The sequence below is a fragment of the Rhinoderma darwinii genome, chromosome 10, assembly GCF_050947455.1.
Source record: "Rhinoderma darwinii isolate aRhiDar2 chromosome 10, aRhiDar2.hap1, whole genome shotgun sequence".
In the NCBI taxonomy this organism is placed as follows: domain Eukaryota; kingdom Metazoa; phylum Chordata; class Amphibia; order Anura; family Rhinodermatidae; genus Rhinoderma; species Rhinoderma darwinii.
In genome coordinates, this window is record NC_134696.1 from 14882210 (window position 1) to 14899778 (window position 17569).

Here is a 17569-nt window from a genome sequence, read left to right on the forward strand (position 1 = left end):
TAGATAACCTACATTATACATTTTCAATATCTGCAGATGATTTTTAATCAGGGCATTTATAGAGAATTTTGTTAATTTGCATAATTTGTGTCTAGTACACTATATAAATTACCCTTTGCTTTATACTCCCTAACTGGAGCGCGCCATTATTTGCATCATTTGTGTCGAGTACACTATATAAATGTATTTTATTCATGTTATGTTATGCGTTGAAGCTAATATCTATTTTTAATTTTGATTTTAATTTATTTATTTACATTTAGTTTAAAAAAAATTCCTCTATGGTTCAGAACGTTGGCTTTTATATTAATTTTGTACGCTATATGCACTCAGACAACACGGAGGACCCAGTCACACTACTTATAATCAAACTACACAGAGCGGGGTACAGGATATCATAGAGGATTACATTGATAAACCACAATACTGGTCACCATTTGATTTTTACTTTTTTGTTGCAGTTTTACTCTCTCTTGCTGCAGAAATTTTTTTCTTATTTGATTTAAAGGATTATTGCAAAGTTTTATAACAATGTTACATCTATTACGATTATAGATTATATTAGGAATTTATAGTTCATTCTGATTCGTGTTCCTTTAAATTGTGGTCACGTCAGTGCAGCTCAAAATGAATTCTTATTTAGGCTTTTCACTCTAAATTATGCTCCTTGTCACATAGGTCACTTGATTCATGTTACAAAAAAGAAACAAATGAAGAGTTATGACATTTACTTTTATAGTGTGGTGCAACCTGGTGTTTAAAGTGTATAGCAATGAGGAGGCCGACCCAATAAGCTGAGTGCTGGTGAACAAGTATGGTCAGTCACCCACCCAACAGCCAGGTCTCAGCCTATAGAAAAAGCTTCCTGCCCAGCTTGTCAGGTAAGGAGCAGAGACTCTACAGTAGTATGAGAGTATAGCTTCTTCTCAGCTTGTTAGGACTATAAACTTTGCATCCTGACAGCAGATATGAACCCTGCACATATCCACTCAGTCTTCATGCTTTTATTTTTTTATGTTTTCTATGGTTTCTAAAGGAGTGCATACTATGGATGTCACACCAGAGGTGTAGCTAAAGACTCATGTGCCCCGATGCAAAAATTCTTCTTGGGCCTCCCAAATACTCTTCATGGTCAACGGTCCTCCTAAGTAACGCAACGATGCAGCAATAGCAGGAAGGGGCGTTGCTAAGGTCATAAAAAGTCAGGGGCAATAGCTTCTGGTGTGGGAGGCCGTGGGCAATTGCGACCCCTATCGCTACGCCACTGTGTCACACACTATATGTCTTCACTACTCTGCATCCCATGTTACCTCACTGCAGGGAAAGTAAGAAAAGACTATATTGTCAGCGGTCAGAGGGGAAAGAAAGCTGAATCTGCTCAAACCCTGTCCCCAGCAGCACAGAATAGCAGCAGCACCAAGAGGGACACAGGGAAGTAAAAAAATAAAAAGATGAGAAAGGTATTTTGTCTGCAAGTTTCTTGTTGTTTTCCTTTGTCTCATTGTTACTTTAACAATAAATAGATTTGTTTATTTAAAGATCATTATTTCTCTATGTGAATTTATTATAACACAAGTTCCCATGACCGGCTCATGAATATAATAAGTCATCATGAGATAAGTTATTCTTAGTAACAAACTTTGTAAATTGAATCCTGGTAAATATATAAAGATATTGTGCCGCGGTCTAGAGGTAGTCACCCCGTCTGTGATACAAGAGTAGATGATGGATTCCAGTCCCCATAAGTTCTATCATGAACATGACTTTGATTCCAGACAACATCTAGAGCAGTACTATTCAGATAAACCTGACATGGCCTTTGGAGATGACACCTTGAAATTTATCATTGAAAATCTTAGACAACTTTTCACAGTGGGTATGTATCCTGATTTCATTGATGTGTATATTATTGTATGTTTAATTGATTTAAAATATTGTAACAACTGAATATAAGTTTAGCAAATTATTATTTTTTTGGGTATGTGTGGGGTCAGAGGAGGCGACTACATTGCCCCAGTCATCTGAAAAATACCAAGGAGCAGAGTAAAGGCCCTGGTCATTGAATATTTTGAAAAAAGTCTCAGGTTTTAGTAAAATCATTGTTTTTAAGGGTATGTTCACACGGGGTATGTTTGGCCGTTTTTGGGGCCGTAAACGTCCCAAAAAACGGCTGAAATAGACGGGGCATTTTTTACATGGCCGTTTATAAAAAACGGCACGTAAAAAGACACCCGCGAAAAAGAAGTGCATGTCACTTCTTCAGCCGTTTTTGGAGCCTTTTTTCATTGACTATAGAAAAATAGATCCAAAAACGGCTGTAAAATACGCCACGAACAACGCGAGTTCCAAAAAAAACGGCTGAAAATCAGGAGCTTTTGTCCCTTGAAAACAGCTCCCTATTTTCAGACGTTTTTTAGTAAGTGTGTGCACATACCCTAACTCTGTATTCTCCAAAACCCTGCAAATCTTTTGGGGAATAATGAAGGACAACTAAATTACCATTGCTTAACCCCTTAAGGACTGGCCTATTTTCGGCTTTCAAAACCAAGCTATATATTTATTTATTTTTATTGGCGTATTTTGAGAGGCATAACTTTTTTCGGCGACGTAGCTGTATGATGGATTGTGTCTTTGCTGGAGGAGTTGTAGTTTTTATTGCCACCATTTTGAGGTTCATACAATTAGTTTGTTAATCTTTGTACATTTGTTAGGATAAAATCGAGAGAAAAAATAATTTCTGTCATTTTTTGTGTTTTTTATGGTGTTTAGAACATGATATATATATATATATATATATATATATATATATATATATAACTTTAATTTAAGGGACAATACAAGTGCGGCTGTGCCAAATTTAAATATATATTTTTCCAAATTTTAGATTTATTGCACAATAAAAGCAATTTTTATTAAAAAAAAATAATTTTCGTGTAACCCTTTTTTATTTTTCCATCAACATAGCTGTATGATGGATTATTTATTCTCAGTGGAGTTTTAGTTTTTATTGTACCTTTTTGGGGTGCATATCATTTATTGAATAACTTTTATACCTTTTTTGGGGGGGGCAGGGGGAGATGGGTTAAAAAGGCAAATATGTCACCGTTTTTGTTTTTTTTATGCAATGCGCAGTACAATATAGTTAATATGTTTAAACAAATGTGGTGGTGCCTGGTATAATGCTTTGGAATACTTGGGGACATCGATGAGTTAAAGGCTGGGATCAGAAGTTTCTCTGACCTCGGTCATTACAGCAGGAGCCCGGCAGTCAACCACCTCTGGGCTCCGGCTGCTGATCACATAGGCACAGATCCCCTACCTGCGCGATGACCATGATGTACCTGTATGTCATGGTGTCTTTACTTAAGGCTCTCCATGATGTAAAAGTGTGTCATGGCGGCTTAGGATGTTAAATCTGCTGTTATCTGACAATTTGCGCTACTGTCATTTTCTGACTTCTTCCAACTATGTTATTGCGGTTTAATAAAAAATATCCATACTTGGAAACTGAATGGACCGACAATCATTTTCTGCTCAGGTTCCACTAATGGCAGAAATAATATAATTTTTCCATCATTCTCATATTTATAGGTTGTTGTCATATTGGGATGGAGATGTCACTTTCTTTGTCACATTAGACAGCACATGAATGACAGCTCAGCAGGTTTATTAATTGGGAGATTCTGCACAGGGTCAGGTCCAGTCACATCACAAGAACTCAAATACTAAAAGGGGCAAAATGTCATCATAAGGTAGATCCAGAAAAAATGTGTAGGAAAAGCTAACAGAGGTCACAGCTATGTAGTATAGTCTAGAAATCAGAAACCACAGGTGTCATTAGTGAAACTCTAGATATGATTCTTCAATAACACTGAAGGAACCAAAATGAAGCTCATAAATTCTTAAAGAGTAGACTTTATTTTCTAAAAAATGTTTTCAATACAATAATGTCTACTCCTAGGATTTCTGAGACTGCATAATGAGTTTAATTGAAGATCTGTACTTATATCTTCCTTTTGGACACCTTATCAGTATTTCTGTGTTACTAGTGTGTTGTCTTAGAATATGATATCCAGTCAGGTGGGTCTATATATGGACTATATTACACAGGAGCGCCCCATTTTTGCTTACTCCTATTTCCAGGTGAGCAGCTACACCCCTGGTTATTGAGGACACATAGGGTAAACTATATATTATCCCATCAGATGAGCACCTCACCTTAATATTCAATTGAAGACTTCTGGATGGTTCTACTTTCTGTACCATGAGCCTTCCTTCTCCTTTCTAGACCTCTAACTAAATAATTATAACTTTGGAGGGACTGCTCCTAATGTACTAGTGAGAAGTATGACATAAATATCACCAAATCTCTCCCTATAAAACATTTAAAGATTAGTTTACCTGTTGTTTTATTTTGGGTATTGCCCAATTATTATATAGTTTGCTAGAAGTGATACAGACATATGTCCTTGTTTGTTCAAGTAATCTGTGAGGGTTTAACGTATTGGATGATTCAGTATTCCAATTTTTTTTTCTGCAGCTCATATTAATGGAGATATCTTGATTGACCTCAGTATTGGTTCCTTAGTACATCATCTATATTCAGCCTGTGAGTTTTTCAAAAAAATCATAGTCCTGAAGGTCAATAACAGATGCATCATGGAGCTGAAGAGATGGGTGGATGAACGTACGGGGGCATTTTATTGGGGCCACACATCAACATTCCTTAAAGGGAAAGAAGAAAACAGGTGATGTTTTTGTCCAAATATCAAGAGGAAACCACTGTCATTGTGATTGTTGCTCCTGATTAGAGATGAGCGAACCGGGACAACCGAACCCGGTTTCGGTCCGAACTTCCGGAAAAGTTTGGTTCACAGTGAATCCGAACTTCACCGGGTTCGGCCGAACCCGTTTTGACCGAACCCGGTCAAAAATATGATACAAATCGGCAGCCACTTATCTCTATCAATCACTGATAGAGAAAAGAGGCTGCTGATTAAAAATTAAATAAAAAGCATTTCGTACGTACCTGGTCGTTGTCTTGGTGACGAGTCCCACTTCTTCCTCCAGTCCGACCTTCTTTTCTGACGCGGCAGCCTGTGATTGGCTGCAGAGGCCTCTGCAGCCTGTGATTGGCTGCAGAGGCCTCTGCAGCCCGTGATTGGCTGCAGCGCTCACATGGGCTGCATCGTCATCAAGGAATGTCGGGCCGGATGTCGCGAGGGACGCGTCACCAAGGCAACGACCAGGAGACCGGACTGGAGGAAGCAGGGAGTTCCCGGTAAGTATGAACGTCTTTTTTTCTTTACAGGTACTCTATATTGTTATCGGTAGTCACTGTCCAGGGTGCTGAAACAGTTACTGCCGATCAGTTAACTCTTTCAGCACCCTGGAGAGTGACTATTTACTGACGTCGCCTAGCAACGCTGCCGTAATGACGGGTGCACACATGTAGCCACCCGTCCTTACAGGGCCTCATGCACACGACCGTAAAAACACCCGTTATTACGGGTCGTAATTACGACCCGAAATAGTGGGCCCATAGACTTCTGTTAGCCACGGGTACCTTCCCGTTTTCTCACGGGAAGGTGCCCGTGCCGTTAAAAAGATAGAACATGTTCTATTTTTTTATTTTACGGGCCGTGCTCGTAATTCCGACTCGTAATTACGAGCATGGCCAGCCACGGGCAGCCGGCCGCTTTTGCGAGCCGTGCTGTCATTATAAGGGTATGTTCACATGACAGCGTCCGTTACGGCTGAAATTGCGGGGATGTTTCCGCCTGAAAACATAACCGTAATTTCAGCCGTTACGGCATGTGCAGGCGCTTGAACGCCGCGTCTATTACGGACGTAATTGGCGCTGCTATTCATTGGAGTCAATGAATAACGGCTCCAATTACGGCCAAAGAAGTGACAGGTCACTTCTTTGACGCGGGCGTCTATTTACGCGCCGTCATTTGACAGCGGCGCGTAAATATACGCCTCGTGTGAACAGACAAACGTCTGCCCATTGCTTTCAATGGGCAGATGTTTGTCAGCGCTATCGAGGCGCTATTTTCATACGTAATTCGGGGCAAAAACGCCCGATTTACGTCCGTAATTAGTGCGTGTGAACATACCCTAAGGGTGTGTTCACATGCACTAATTACGGACGTAATTCGGGCGTTTTTGCCCCGAATTACGCCCGAAAATAGCGCCTCGATAGCGCTGACAAACATCTGCCCATTGAAAGCAATGGGCAGACGTTTGTCTGTTCACACGAGGCGTATATTTACGCGCCACTGTCAAATGACGGTGCGTAAATAGACGCCCGCGTCAAAGAAGTGACCGGTCACTTCTTTGGCCGTAATTGGAGCCGTTTTTCATTGACTCCATTGAATAGCAGCGCCAATTACGTCCATAATGGACGTGGCGTTCAAGCGCCTGCACATGCCGTTACGGCTGAAATGACGGGGATGTTTTCAGGCGGAAACATCCCCGTAATTTCAGCCGTTACGGACGCTGTCGTGTGAACATACCCTAATTATAGCAGCACGGCCCGTAAAATAGAAAAATAGAACATGTTCTATTTTTTTAACGGCACGGGCACCTTCCCGTGAGAAAACGGGAAGGTACCCGTGGGTAACAGAAGTATATGAGCCCGTTATTGCGGGTCGTAATTACGACCCGCAATAACGGGTGTTTTTACGGTCGTGTGCATAATGGGAGCACGGCTTGGAAAAACGACCGGCTGCCTGTGGCCGGCCATGCTCATCTCCTGAAATACTCTGTGCTGCCTTAAACTCTGTGGACAGGTCAGGATCCTGATTCTTTTAAATGCTGCTAGGGAACCCGCTCGATCCACTATATAAGGCTGCGCTACAGTGCAGCATTTAAAAGAAACAGGATCCTGACCTGTCCACAGAGTTTAAGGCAGCACAGAGTATTTCAGGAGATGAGCGTGCAGATTCAGTGCTGCTGTGAACTCTGCTCTTACCATTACGTAGCTCTCAGTCTGTTACCTCTCCTCCACTACTGTCCTCAATAACACCTTCATGATTGGCAAGTCACCACGTAACGGTAAGAGCAGAGTTCACAGCAGCACAGAGTATTTCAGGAGATGAGCGTGCGGATCTTGTGCGCGGTGGTGACTTGCCAATCATGTGAAGGTGTTCTTGAGGACAGGAGTAGAGGAGAGGTAACAGACTGAGAGCTACGTAATGGTAAGAGCAGAGTTCACAGCAGCACAGAATATTTCAGGAGAGGAGCGTGCAGATTCTGTGCTGCTGTGAACTCTGCTCTTACCATTACGTAGCTCAGTCTGTTACCTCTCCTCCACTCCTGTCCTCAATAACACCTTCACATGATTGGCAAGTCACCACCCCGCACAAGATTCGCACGCTCATCTCCTGAAATACTCTGTGCTGCTGTGAACTCTGCTCTTACCATTACGTGGTGACTTGCCAATCATGTGAAGGTGTTCTTGAGGACAGGAGTGGAGGAGAGGTAACAGACTGAGAGCTACATAATGGTAAGAGCAGAGTTCACAGCAGCACAGAATATTTCAGGAGGGGAGCGTGCAGATTCTGTCCTGTTGTGAACTCTGCTCTTACCATTACATAGCTCAGTCTGTTACCTCTCCTCCACTCCTGTCCTCAATAACACCTTCACATGATTGGCAAGTCACCACCCCGCACAAGATCCGCACGCTCATCTCCTGAAATACTCTGTGCTGCTGTGAACTCTGCTCTTACCATTAGGTGGTGACTTGCCAATCATGTGAAGGTGTTCTTGAGGACAGGAGTGGAGGAGAGGTAACAGACTGAGAGCTACATAATGGTAAGAGCAGAGTTCACAGCAGCACTGAATCTGCATGCTCATCTCCTGAATGCTCTGTGCTGCCTTAAACTCTATGGACAGGTCAGGATCCTGTTTCTTTTAAATGCTGCACTATAGCGCAGCCTTATATAGTGGATCGAGCGGGTTCCCCAGCAGCATTTAAAAGAAACAGTGTGTGTGTTTGGGTATGTGTCTTTGTCTGTTTTTGTTTTTATATGTGTGTTTGTGTATATGTGTGTTTATGTGTGTTTGTGTATATATGGGTGTGTTTGTGTATATGTGTTTGTGTATATGTTTGTGTATATGTGTGTGTGTGTGTGTGTATATATGGGTGTATGTGTATATGTTTGTGTGTAGATGTTTGTGTGTGTGTGTTTTTGTATATGTGTGTGTTTGTGTATATGGGTGTGTGTTTATGTGTGTGTTTGTGTATATATGGGTGTGTTTGTGTATATGTGTTTGTGTATATGTGTTTGTGTATATGTGTGTGTATATATGGGTGTATTTGTGTATATGTTTGTGTGTGTGTGTTTTTGTATATGTGTGTGTTTGTGTATATGGGTGTGTTTGTTTATATGTGTATATGTGTGTTTGTGTATATGTGTGTGTTTGTGTATGGTTGTTTGTTTGTGTGTGCGTGTATATATGTGTGTAGGTGAGTAGAAGTATTGGTATTGTTCACATTGATAACTGTTTTTTTATGTTGTTGCAGATTTTGATGTACCGATTGGACTACATCTTCGATTCGTTGGACTACTGCGTAGATCTACGTTTTTTCAAATTTTAATAAAATGGTTAACGAGGGTTTTGTTGGGGATTTCTTATTTCAATAAAAAAAAATTGTCTTTGTGTTTTTTTTAAACTTTATTAGTGCCTAGATAATGGCAGTTGGCTGATTGACAGCGTCCATTATTAAGGCGGTACTTAGTGTTAGCCGGTGCAGAGGCTAGCACTAACCACCCATTATTACCCTGGTACCCACCACCACCAGGGGTGCCGGGAAGAGCTTGGTACGATCCGGTACCCAACCATCTGTTGTGATGGTCGGGTACTCGGGCGGCCGTAGGCTGGTATTATGAGGCTGGGAAGGGCCAAAAACAGTGGACCTTCCCTCCCTTGTAATGCTAGGCTGCTGCTGCTGTGTTGTATCGGGCTGGTTATAAAAATGGGGGGGAACCCACATCGTTTTTTTTTTAAATTTAACAAATTTAACAATAGACGTTGGGTCCCCCACATTTTTAATAACCAGCCATATACAAGGCCGCAGCAGTCTGGCATTACATGGATGGGAAGGGCCACTGGTTTTGTCCATTCCCAGGCTAATAACACTGTGTTGTATGTGGCTGGTTATGATAAATTGGGTGGGATTTTTAAAAAAAAATAAATAATAAAATAAATAATTTAAAAAAATGACGTGGGGCCCCCCCCCCACTTTTATAACCAGCCAGATACAACACAGCAGTAGCAGCCTAGCATTACAAGGGTGGGAAGGTCCACTGTTTTTGGCCCTTCCCAGCCTCATGATACCAGCCTGCGGCCGCCCCAGAGCCCGACCATCACAACAGATTGTCGGGTACTGGATCGTACCTGGCTCTTCCCGGCACCCCTGGTGGTGGTGGGTACCGGGGTAATAATGGTGGTTAGTGTTAGCCTCTGCACCGGCTAACACTAAGCCTCGCCTTAGTAATGGATGTTGTCACTCAGACAGCGGCCATTACTAAAGTGGTAGTAATAAAATTTGAAAAGAAAAAGACAAAGATATAGATAAAATATTTTATTGAAATAAAGCACCCCCAACACAACCCTCATTAACCATTTTATTGTAGAAAAAAAACCGTCTTCGAAGTAGTCCTCGAAACCGACGTAGTCCAAACACCAAACCTGTAAAAAAAAATAATAATGAAATAAAACATGCCGTAGGCTTAGATTCAGTTTAATGTGTGATACTGACTGTTATACCATGTATAGAAGCCTGCCGCGAAGTTGACTTAGATACAGGGCACCCGCAGACAGTATCATACATGGCCATACAGACATATATACAAACAAACATACATGCAAACATACATACTTACATATATACAAACATACATACATACATATATACAAACATACAACCATGCACATATATACATGCAAACATACACACATATATACATACATACATGCAAACTATCATACATACATGCATACACACACACATGAAAACATACATACATACAAAAAAACATGCAAAGATACATACATACATATATACAAGCATGCACAAATATACATGCAAACATAAATACATGCAAACATAATTACATACATGCACATATATAAACATGCATGCAAACATACATGCAAAAATAAAAACATGCAAACATACATGACAACATACATACATGCAAACATACATACATACATGCAAATATATACATGCAAATATACATACAAACATGCACATATATACATACATGCCAACATACATGCAAACATACATGCACATATATACATACATACATGACAACATACATACATGACAACATACATGCATGCAAATATACATTCATGCAAACATACATACATACATACATACATACATACATGCAAATATACATACAAACATGCACATATATACATACATGCTAACATACATGCAAACATACATGCACATATATACATACATACATGACAACATACATACATGCAAACATACATACATATATACATGCAAACATACATAAATGCAAACATACATACATGCAAATATATACATGCAAATATACATACACACATGCACATATATACATACATGCCAACATACATACATACATGACAACATACATACATGCAAACATACATACATGCAAACATACACACATGCAAACATACATACATGCATGCAAATGTATACATGCAAATATACATACAAACATGCACATATATACATACATGCAAACATACATGCACATATATACATACATACATGACAACATACATACATACATACATACATACATACATACATGACAACATACATACATGACAACATACATACATGCAAACATACATTCATGCAAACATACATGCAAACATACATACATACAAATATACATTCATGCAAACATACATGCAAACATACATACATGCAAATATATACATGCAAATATACATACACACATGCACATATATACATACATGCCAACATACATGCACATATATACATACATACATACATGACAACATACATACATGCCCAAAAAAAAAAATAATAAGTTCATACTTACTTTCCTCCTGTCCGGCCTCCAGCGATGACGTTTCATCCATGTCGCCGCTGCAGCCTGTGATTGGCTGCAGAGGCGGTCACGTGGGATTAAGCGTCATCCTGACGTGCGTGACCGCCACTACAGTCTGTGATTGGCTGCAGCGGCGAAAGGAATGAAACGTCATCGCTGGAGGCCGGACAGGAGGAAAGTAAGTATGAACATATTATTTTTATTTTTTTATTACATTAAAATTTTATTTTCCGCGCGCCGATCATGTACTGTCAAGGTTGCTGAAAGAGTTAGTGCAGCCCATTAACTCTATCAGCACCCTGGACAGTAGCATGCTCGGCGCACGGAAATGACAGGTTCGGTCCGAACTAGTTCGGTCCGAATCAAACTTTTTTGTGAAATTCGGCGAACTAGCCGAACCGAACTTTTGAAAAGTTCGCTCATCTCTACTCCTGATACAACAAAGGAGGTTCACAAAAATGTGTGCTCTGTTAATACTGAAGTCAAACTTAAAAATTCTATTACACGCAGTTAAATATTCTTATCTGTAGGGGGCAATATCATATAAATGAATCCTTTAAAATCACAGTATAAGCCTGACACTTAGTGCATCAGCATTGGAATATTTCAAGATTTACCTCTAGTATTGCAAGTCAATTGTCCAGTGCTAACTCCTGAGCCACCATGTTGATGTTGACTGTGGGACAATCACTTTCCTTGTCTTTTTTATTTTCCAGTGACCAGTTTGAGGACAAAGAAGGAAAACTGAGATCAGCCATTCAACATGTTGTGAAATGCGTCCTGGAGAAAGAGAATATAACAGACCCGCTGGTCTTACCACCAGCCGATTGTGTCCTTAGTACTGGTCTTCTGGATGTTATCAGCAAAGATCAAGATGATTACATCAGATATCTGAGGAAGTTCTCTAGGTTGCTGAAACCTGGAGGACACCTCATATTAATTGGGGTTTTAGATGCAACATATTTCACAGTTGGGAAAGACACGTTCCATGTTTTCACATATGATGAGGATTTTATCAGGAAAGCTCTAGTTGGAGAAGGTTTTATCATTGATGACTGTAATGTCAAGGAGAGCACGGCTGTGAGTGACATTACTGACTATAAGGGTTTCATATATATTGCAGCTCACAAGGAGAAGTAGGTTGAAACTCACAAAGTCTGCTTGTCATTACTTCATATGTTAAGCTTAAAAAGATCTAACAATCAAAATCAGGGGTTCTGTGGTGGTGGTTTGGTTATAGTTGGGACTCACTATGCAGCACAGTGGTTGGTATCTTAAGCTAGCGATATCCATGTTATAGACATCTTATATAGTTTTTGAGGCAACACTGATAAACAGTAATATATTGAGTGTATACATTTCTTGTCTCTTTGTGCAATATGTATTGCCATTTCATTAGATACTCTATTATTCGCTGCTATTTTTTGTACTGTACTGGTGTGATAAGCTGCTCTATATGTTGTAGTCCCCCCACCACTACCATGTTGTTTTAAGTTTGTTTGTTATTTTTTTTAGGTTGTGCTGGCTATTGTTTTTACTATTTGTGATTAAATATAATAAAAATCTTTTTGCATTTTACCTATGGTGTACTCATATGTTATTACAGTACTAAATGGTAGTATCTGTATATGTACACTACTGTTAAAAAGTTTAGGGTCACTTATAAATTTCCTTATTTTTGAAAGAAAAGCACAGTTTTTTTCAATGAAGATAACATTAAATTGATCAGAAATACACTCTATACATTGTTAACGTGGTAAATGACTATTCTAGCTGCAAACGTCTGGTTTCTAATGCAATATCAACATAGGTGTATAGAGGCCCATTTCAAGCAACCATCACTCCAGTGTTCTAATGGTACATTGTGTTTGCTAACTGTGTTAGAAGGCTAATGGATGATTAGAAAACACTTGAAAACCCTTGTGCAATTATGTTAGCACCGCTGTAAACAGTTTTGCTGTTTAGAGGAGCTATAAAACGGACCTTCCTTTGAGCTAGTTGAGAATCTGGAGCATTACATTTGTGGGTTCGATTAAACTCTCCAAATGGCTAGAAAAAGAGAGCTTTCATGTGAAACTCGACAGTCTATTCTTGTTCTTAGAAATGAAGACTATTCCATGCGAGAATTGCCAAGAAACTGAAGATTTCCTACAACGGTGTGTACTACTCCCTTCAGAGGACAGCACAAACAGGCTCTAACCAGAGTAGAAAGAGAAGTGGGAGGCCCCGCTGCACAACTGAGCAACAAGACAAGTACATTAGAGTCTCTAGTTTGAGAAATAGATGCCTCACAGGCCCTCAACTGGCAGCTTCATTAAATAGTACCCGCAAAATGCCAGTGTCAACGTCTACAGTGAAGAGGCAACTCCGGGATGCGGGGCCTTCAGGGCAGAGTGGAAAAGAAAAAGCCATATCTGAGACTGGCTAATAAAAAGGAAAAGATTAATATGGGCAAACTAGGAGAGAGAGAAAAAGACACGGCGCCACATAGTGCAATAAAAACAGGATAAAAAAATGGAGCTACTAATATAAAAAAAGTGCTCACCTTCAGTTGTAAACACAGGCAGGTGTCACAACAGGACGAGAGATGTATATAGCTGCTGCCGGGTCCGTTGCACAACAAAACGAAGTTTGCTGTCAGGAAACAGTAAAAAGGAGTAGAAAAATGTACCAAAGGCGCTGCTAATAATGGCAAAGTTAGGTGATTAAAGCATTAAAAGTATTTATTAACAGTGGATAGGCTACGCGTTTCAACGCCGGACCGGCGTCTTCATCAGGCCAATACACACAGTGCGATTAACAAAGGTTTAAATACAGATAACATGAATAACAATTAGCTCACAATCGGAAAAAAGAACCGCCAAAAAAGCGCAGTCACCAGATCTCAACCCCATAGAACTGTTGTGGGAGCAGCTTGACCATATGGTACGCAAGAAGTGCCCATCAAGCCAATCCAACTTGTGGGAGGGGCTTCTGGAAGCATGGGGTGAAATTTCTCCCGATTAGCTCAGCAAATTAACAGCTAGAATGCCAAAGGTCTGCAATGCTGTAATTGCTGCAAATGGAGCATTCTTTGACGAAAGCAAAGTTTGAAAGAGAAAATTATTATTTCAAATAAAAATAATTATTTCTAAACTTGTCAATGTCTTGACTATATTTTTTCGTCATTTTGCAACTCATTTGATAAATATAAGTGTGAGTTTTCATGGAAAACACAAAATTGTCTGGGTGACCCCAAACTTTTGAACGGTATATATATACAGTGAAGGAAATAAGTATTTGATCCCTTGCTGATTTTGTAAGTTTGCCCACTGTCAAAGACATGAACAGTCTAGAATTTTTAGGCTAGGTTAATTTTACCAGGGAGAGATAGATTATATAAAAAAAAAAAAAGAAAATCACATTGTCAAAATTATATATATTTATTTGCATTGTGCACAGAGAAATAAGTATTTGATCCCTTTGGCAAACAAGACTTAATACTTGGTGGAAAAACCCTTGTTGGCAAGCATAGCAGTCAGACGTTTTTTGTAGTTGATGATGAGGTTTGCACACATGTTAGATGGAATTTTGGCCCACTCCTCTTTGCAGATCATCTGTAAATCATTAAGATTTCGAGGCTGTTGCTTGGCAACTCGGATCTTCAGCTCCCTCCATAAGTTTTCGATGGGATTAAGGTCTGGAGACTGGCTAGGCCACTCCATGACCTTAATGTGCTTCTTTTTGAGCCACTCCTTTGTTGCCTTGGCTGTATGTTTCGGGTCATTGTCGTGCTGGAAGACCCAGCCACAAGCCATTTTTAATGTCCTGGTGGAGGGAAGGAGGTTGTCACTCAGGATTTGACGGTACATGGCTCCATCCATTCTCACATTGATGCGGTGAAGTAGTCCTGTGCCCTTAGCAGAGAAACACCCCCAAAACATAATGTTTCCACCTCCATGCTTGAACGTGGGGACGGCGTTCTTTGGGTCATAGGCAGCATTTCTCTTCCTCCAAACACGGCGAGTTGAGTAAATGCCAAAGAGCTCAATTTTAGTCTCATCTGACCACAGCACCTTCTCCCAATCACTCTCAGAATCATCCAGATGTTCATTTGCAAACTTCAGACGGGCCTGTACATGTGCATTCCTGAGCAGGGGGACCTTGCGGGCACTGCAGGATTTTAATCCATTACGGCGTAATGTGTTACCAATGGTTTTCTTGGTGACTGTGGTCCCAGCTGCCTTGAGATCATTAACAAGTTCCCCCCGTGTAGTTTTCGGCTGAGCTCTCACCTTCCTCAGGATCAAGGATACCCCACGAGGTGAGATTTTGCATGGAGCCCCAGATCGATGTCGATTGACAGTCATTTTGTATGTCTTCCATTTTCTTACTATTGCACCAACAGTTGTCTCCTTCTCACCCAGCGTCTTACTTATGGTTTTGTAGCCCATTCCAGCCTTGTGCAGGTCTATGATCTTGTCCCTGATATCCTTAGAAAGCTCTTTGGTCTTGCCCATGTTGTAGAGGTTAGAGTCAGACTGATTAATTGAGTCTGTGGACAGGAGTCTTTTATACAGGTGACCATGTAAGAGCTGTCTATAATGCAGGCACCAAGTTGATTTGGAGCGTGTAACTGGTCTGGAGGAGGCTGAACTCTTAATGGTTGGTAGGGGATCAAATACTTATTTCTCTGTGCACAATGCAAATAAATATATATAATTTTGACTATGTGATTTTCTTTTTTTTTTTTTTTATATATAATCTATCTCTCACTGGTAAAATTAACCTAGCCTAAAAATTCTAGACTGTTCATGTCTTTGACAGTGGGCAAACTTACAAAATCAGCAAGGGATCAAATACTTATTTCCTTCACTGTATCTATATATATGTATGTGCATTGTACCATCTTCTTTACCCTAAAATATCCTGTAATAAATTTAGAAGATATTTCCTCCATTGACAGCTCTGGATCCAGAACCTCCCTCCATTGTTTCTTCTGATGGCAGGATATTTGATGTATTTCCAGACTGCTGTAATAAACAGTGTATTATATAAATAGGCAGTTGTGGAGCAATAGATAAAGATTATTAAAGCTGATGGATAAAAAGCCTTTTTCTTATTTAAAGCCAAGTTATTGAGATATGAAACTACCTGCATATGAATAAAGAACTCTATATATGGGACATTATACATATTCTGTATCTGTGAAAAAGAAATAACCTTGTCCTTATAGCAATCATATAACTGTGAAAAAGCGTTTAATCATTTTAACTCATCTTTTTAACGCCTTCCCGAGATTTGCCATATATATATATATATGTTGCACGCTGGGTGGGGGAGTATGGAGCGGCCTCACGGGCTGAGCCCGCCCCATAGAATGAGTGTGTCGGCTGTTTGTTCAGTCAACACTTCAGGGTAACGAGTGGCATCCCATTTAAGCACGATCCCGCTAGTTTAACCCGTTAAATGCCGCGGTCAATAGCGACCGAGGCATTTAAATGATTAGAAACCGTAGGGTGGCCCACTGCAAAGTTGCAACGGCCGCTATGCACAAGCCGTTGGTTGGAATGGCAGCCTGGAGGCCTGATGAAGGCCCTCAGCTTGGCCATCTTTGGACTCAAATGAAGCCCTGCCTCCAGAAGTGATTCATAGGAGGAGAGCGTCAGTATCATGATATACTGCAATACATTGGTATTGCAGTATATCATGCAAGTGATGCAACGATCGCTGATTCAAGTCCCATAGGCGGACATGTAATAAAAGTTTTTTTAAGACATTAAAATAAACTTTTTCCCATTTTCCCTCAAGCACAATGTAAAAAAAACATTATCATATCTGGTATCGATACATTCGTAAAGGTCTCAACTACTACAATATATCATTATTTAGTCCGCACGGTGAACACCGTAAAAATAAAACATTTTAAACGCCAGAATCGCTGTTTTTTGGTGACTTTGTCTTCTACAAAAAATGTAATAAAAAGTGATCAAAGAGTAACATGTAGCCCAAAATGCTACTAATAGAAACTACAGATCGCCTTGCAAAAAATAAGCCCTCATACCGCTGAATAAAATAAAATAAGTAAGTTATGTCTCTCAGAATGTGGCAACAAAACTCAAATTTTATTTTGAACCATCAGTTTTTCCCTTGTAAAAGTAGTAAAACATAAAAAAAATATATAAATTTGGTATCGCTGTAATTAGAGATGAGCGAACCGAGACAACCGAACCCGGTTTCGGGCCGAACTTCCGGAAAAGTTCGGTTTGCAGCGAATCCGAACTTCACCGGGTTTGGCCGAACCCGTTTTGACCGAACCTGGTCAAAAATATTATACAAATCGGCAGCCACTTATCTCTATCAATCACTGATAGAGAAAAGAGGCTACTGATTAAAAATAAAATAAAAAGCATTTCATATGTACCTGGTCGTTGTCTTGGTGAAGAGTCCCTCTTCTTCCTCCAGTCCGACCTTCTTTTCTTATGCGGCAG

General features: G+C 40.1%; 1 protein-coding gene across 1 annotated transcript; it reads left to right on the top strand.

Moving 5' to 3' along the window:
- The first annotated feature begins 1710 nt into the window (after window positions 1-1710).
- LOC142662489 (nicotinamide N-methyltransferase-like) lies at window positions 1711-12239 on the top strand. The gene is made up of 3 exons (XM_075840697.1): window positions 1711-1876; window positions 4541-4748; window positions 11816-12239. Exons 1-3 carry the CDS (start codon window positions 1723-1725, stop codon window positions 12237-12239), a joined length of 786 nt encoding a protein of 261 aa, XP_075696812.1. The 5' UTR covers window positions 1711-1722.
- The last annotated feature ends 5330 nt before the right edge of the window (window positions 12240-17569 follow it).

What these genes read in the sequence shown, in the direction of transcription:
- LOC142662489 (XM_075840697.1), top strand. Translation starts at nt 1,723, where the DNA reads ATGATGGATTCCAGTCCCCATAAGTTCTATCATGAACATGACTTTGAT. An exon ending in TAGACAACTTTTCACAGTGG is followed by an intron (nt 1,877 to 4,540) that starts GTATGTATCCTG and finishes TTTTTTCTGCAG; the next exon opens with CTCATATTAATGGAGATATC. An exon ending in AAAGGGAAAGAAGAAAACAG is followed by an intron (nt 4,749 to 11,815) that starts GTGATGTTTTTG and finishes TTTATTTTCCAG; the next exon opens with TGACCAGTTTGAGGACAAAG.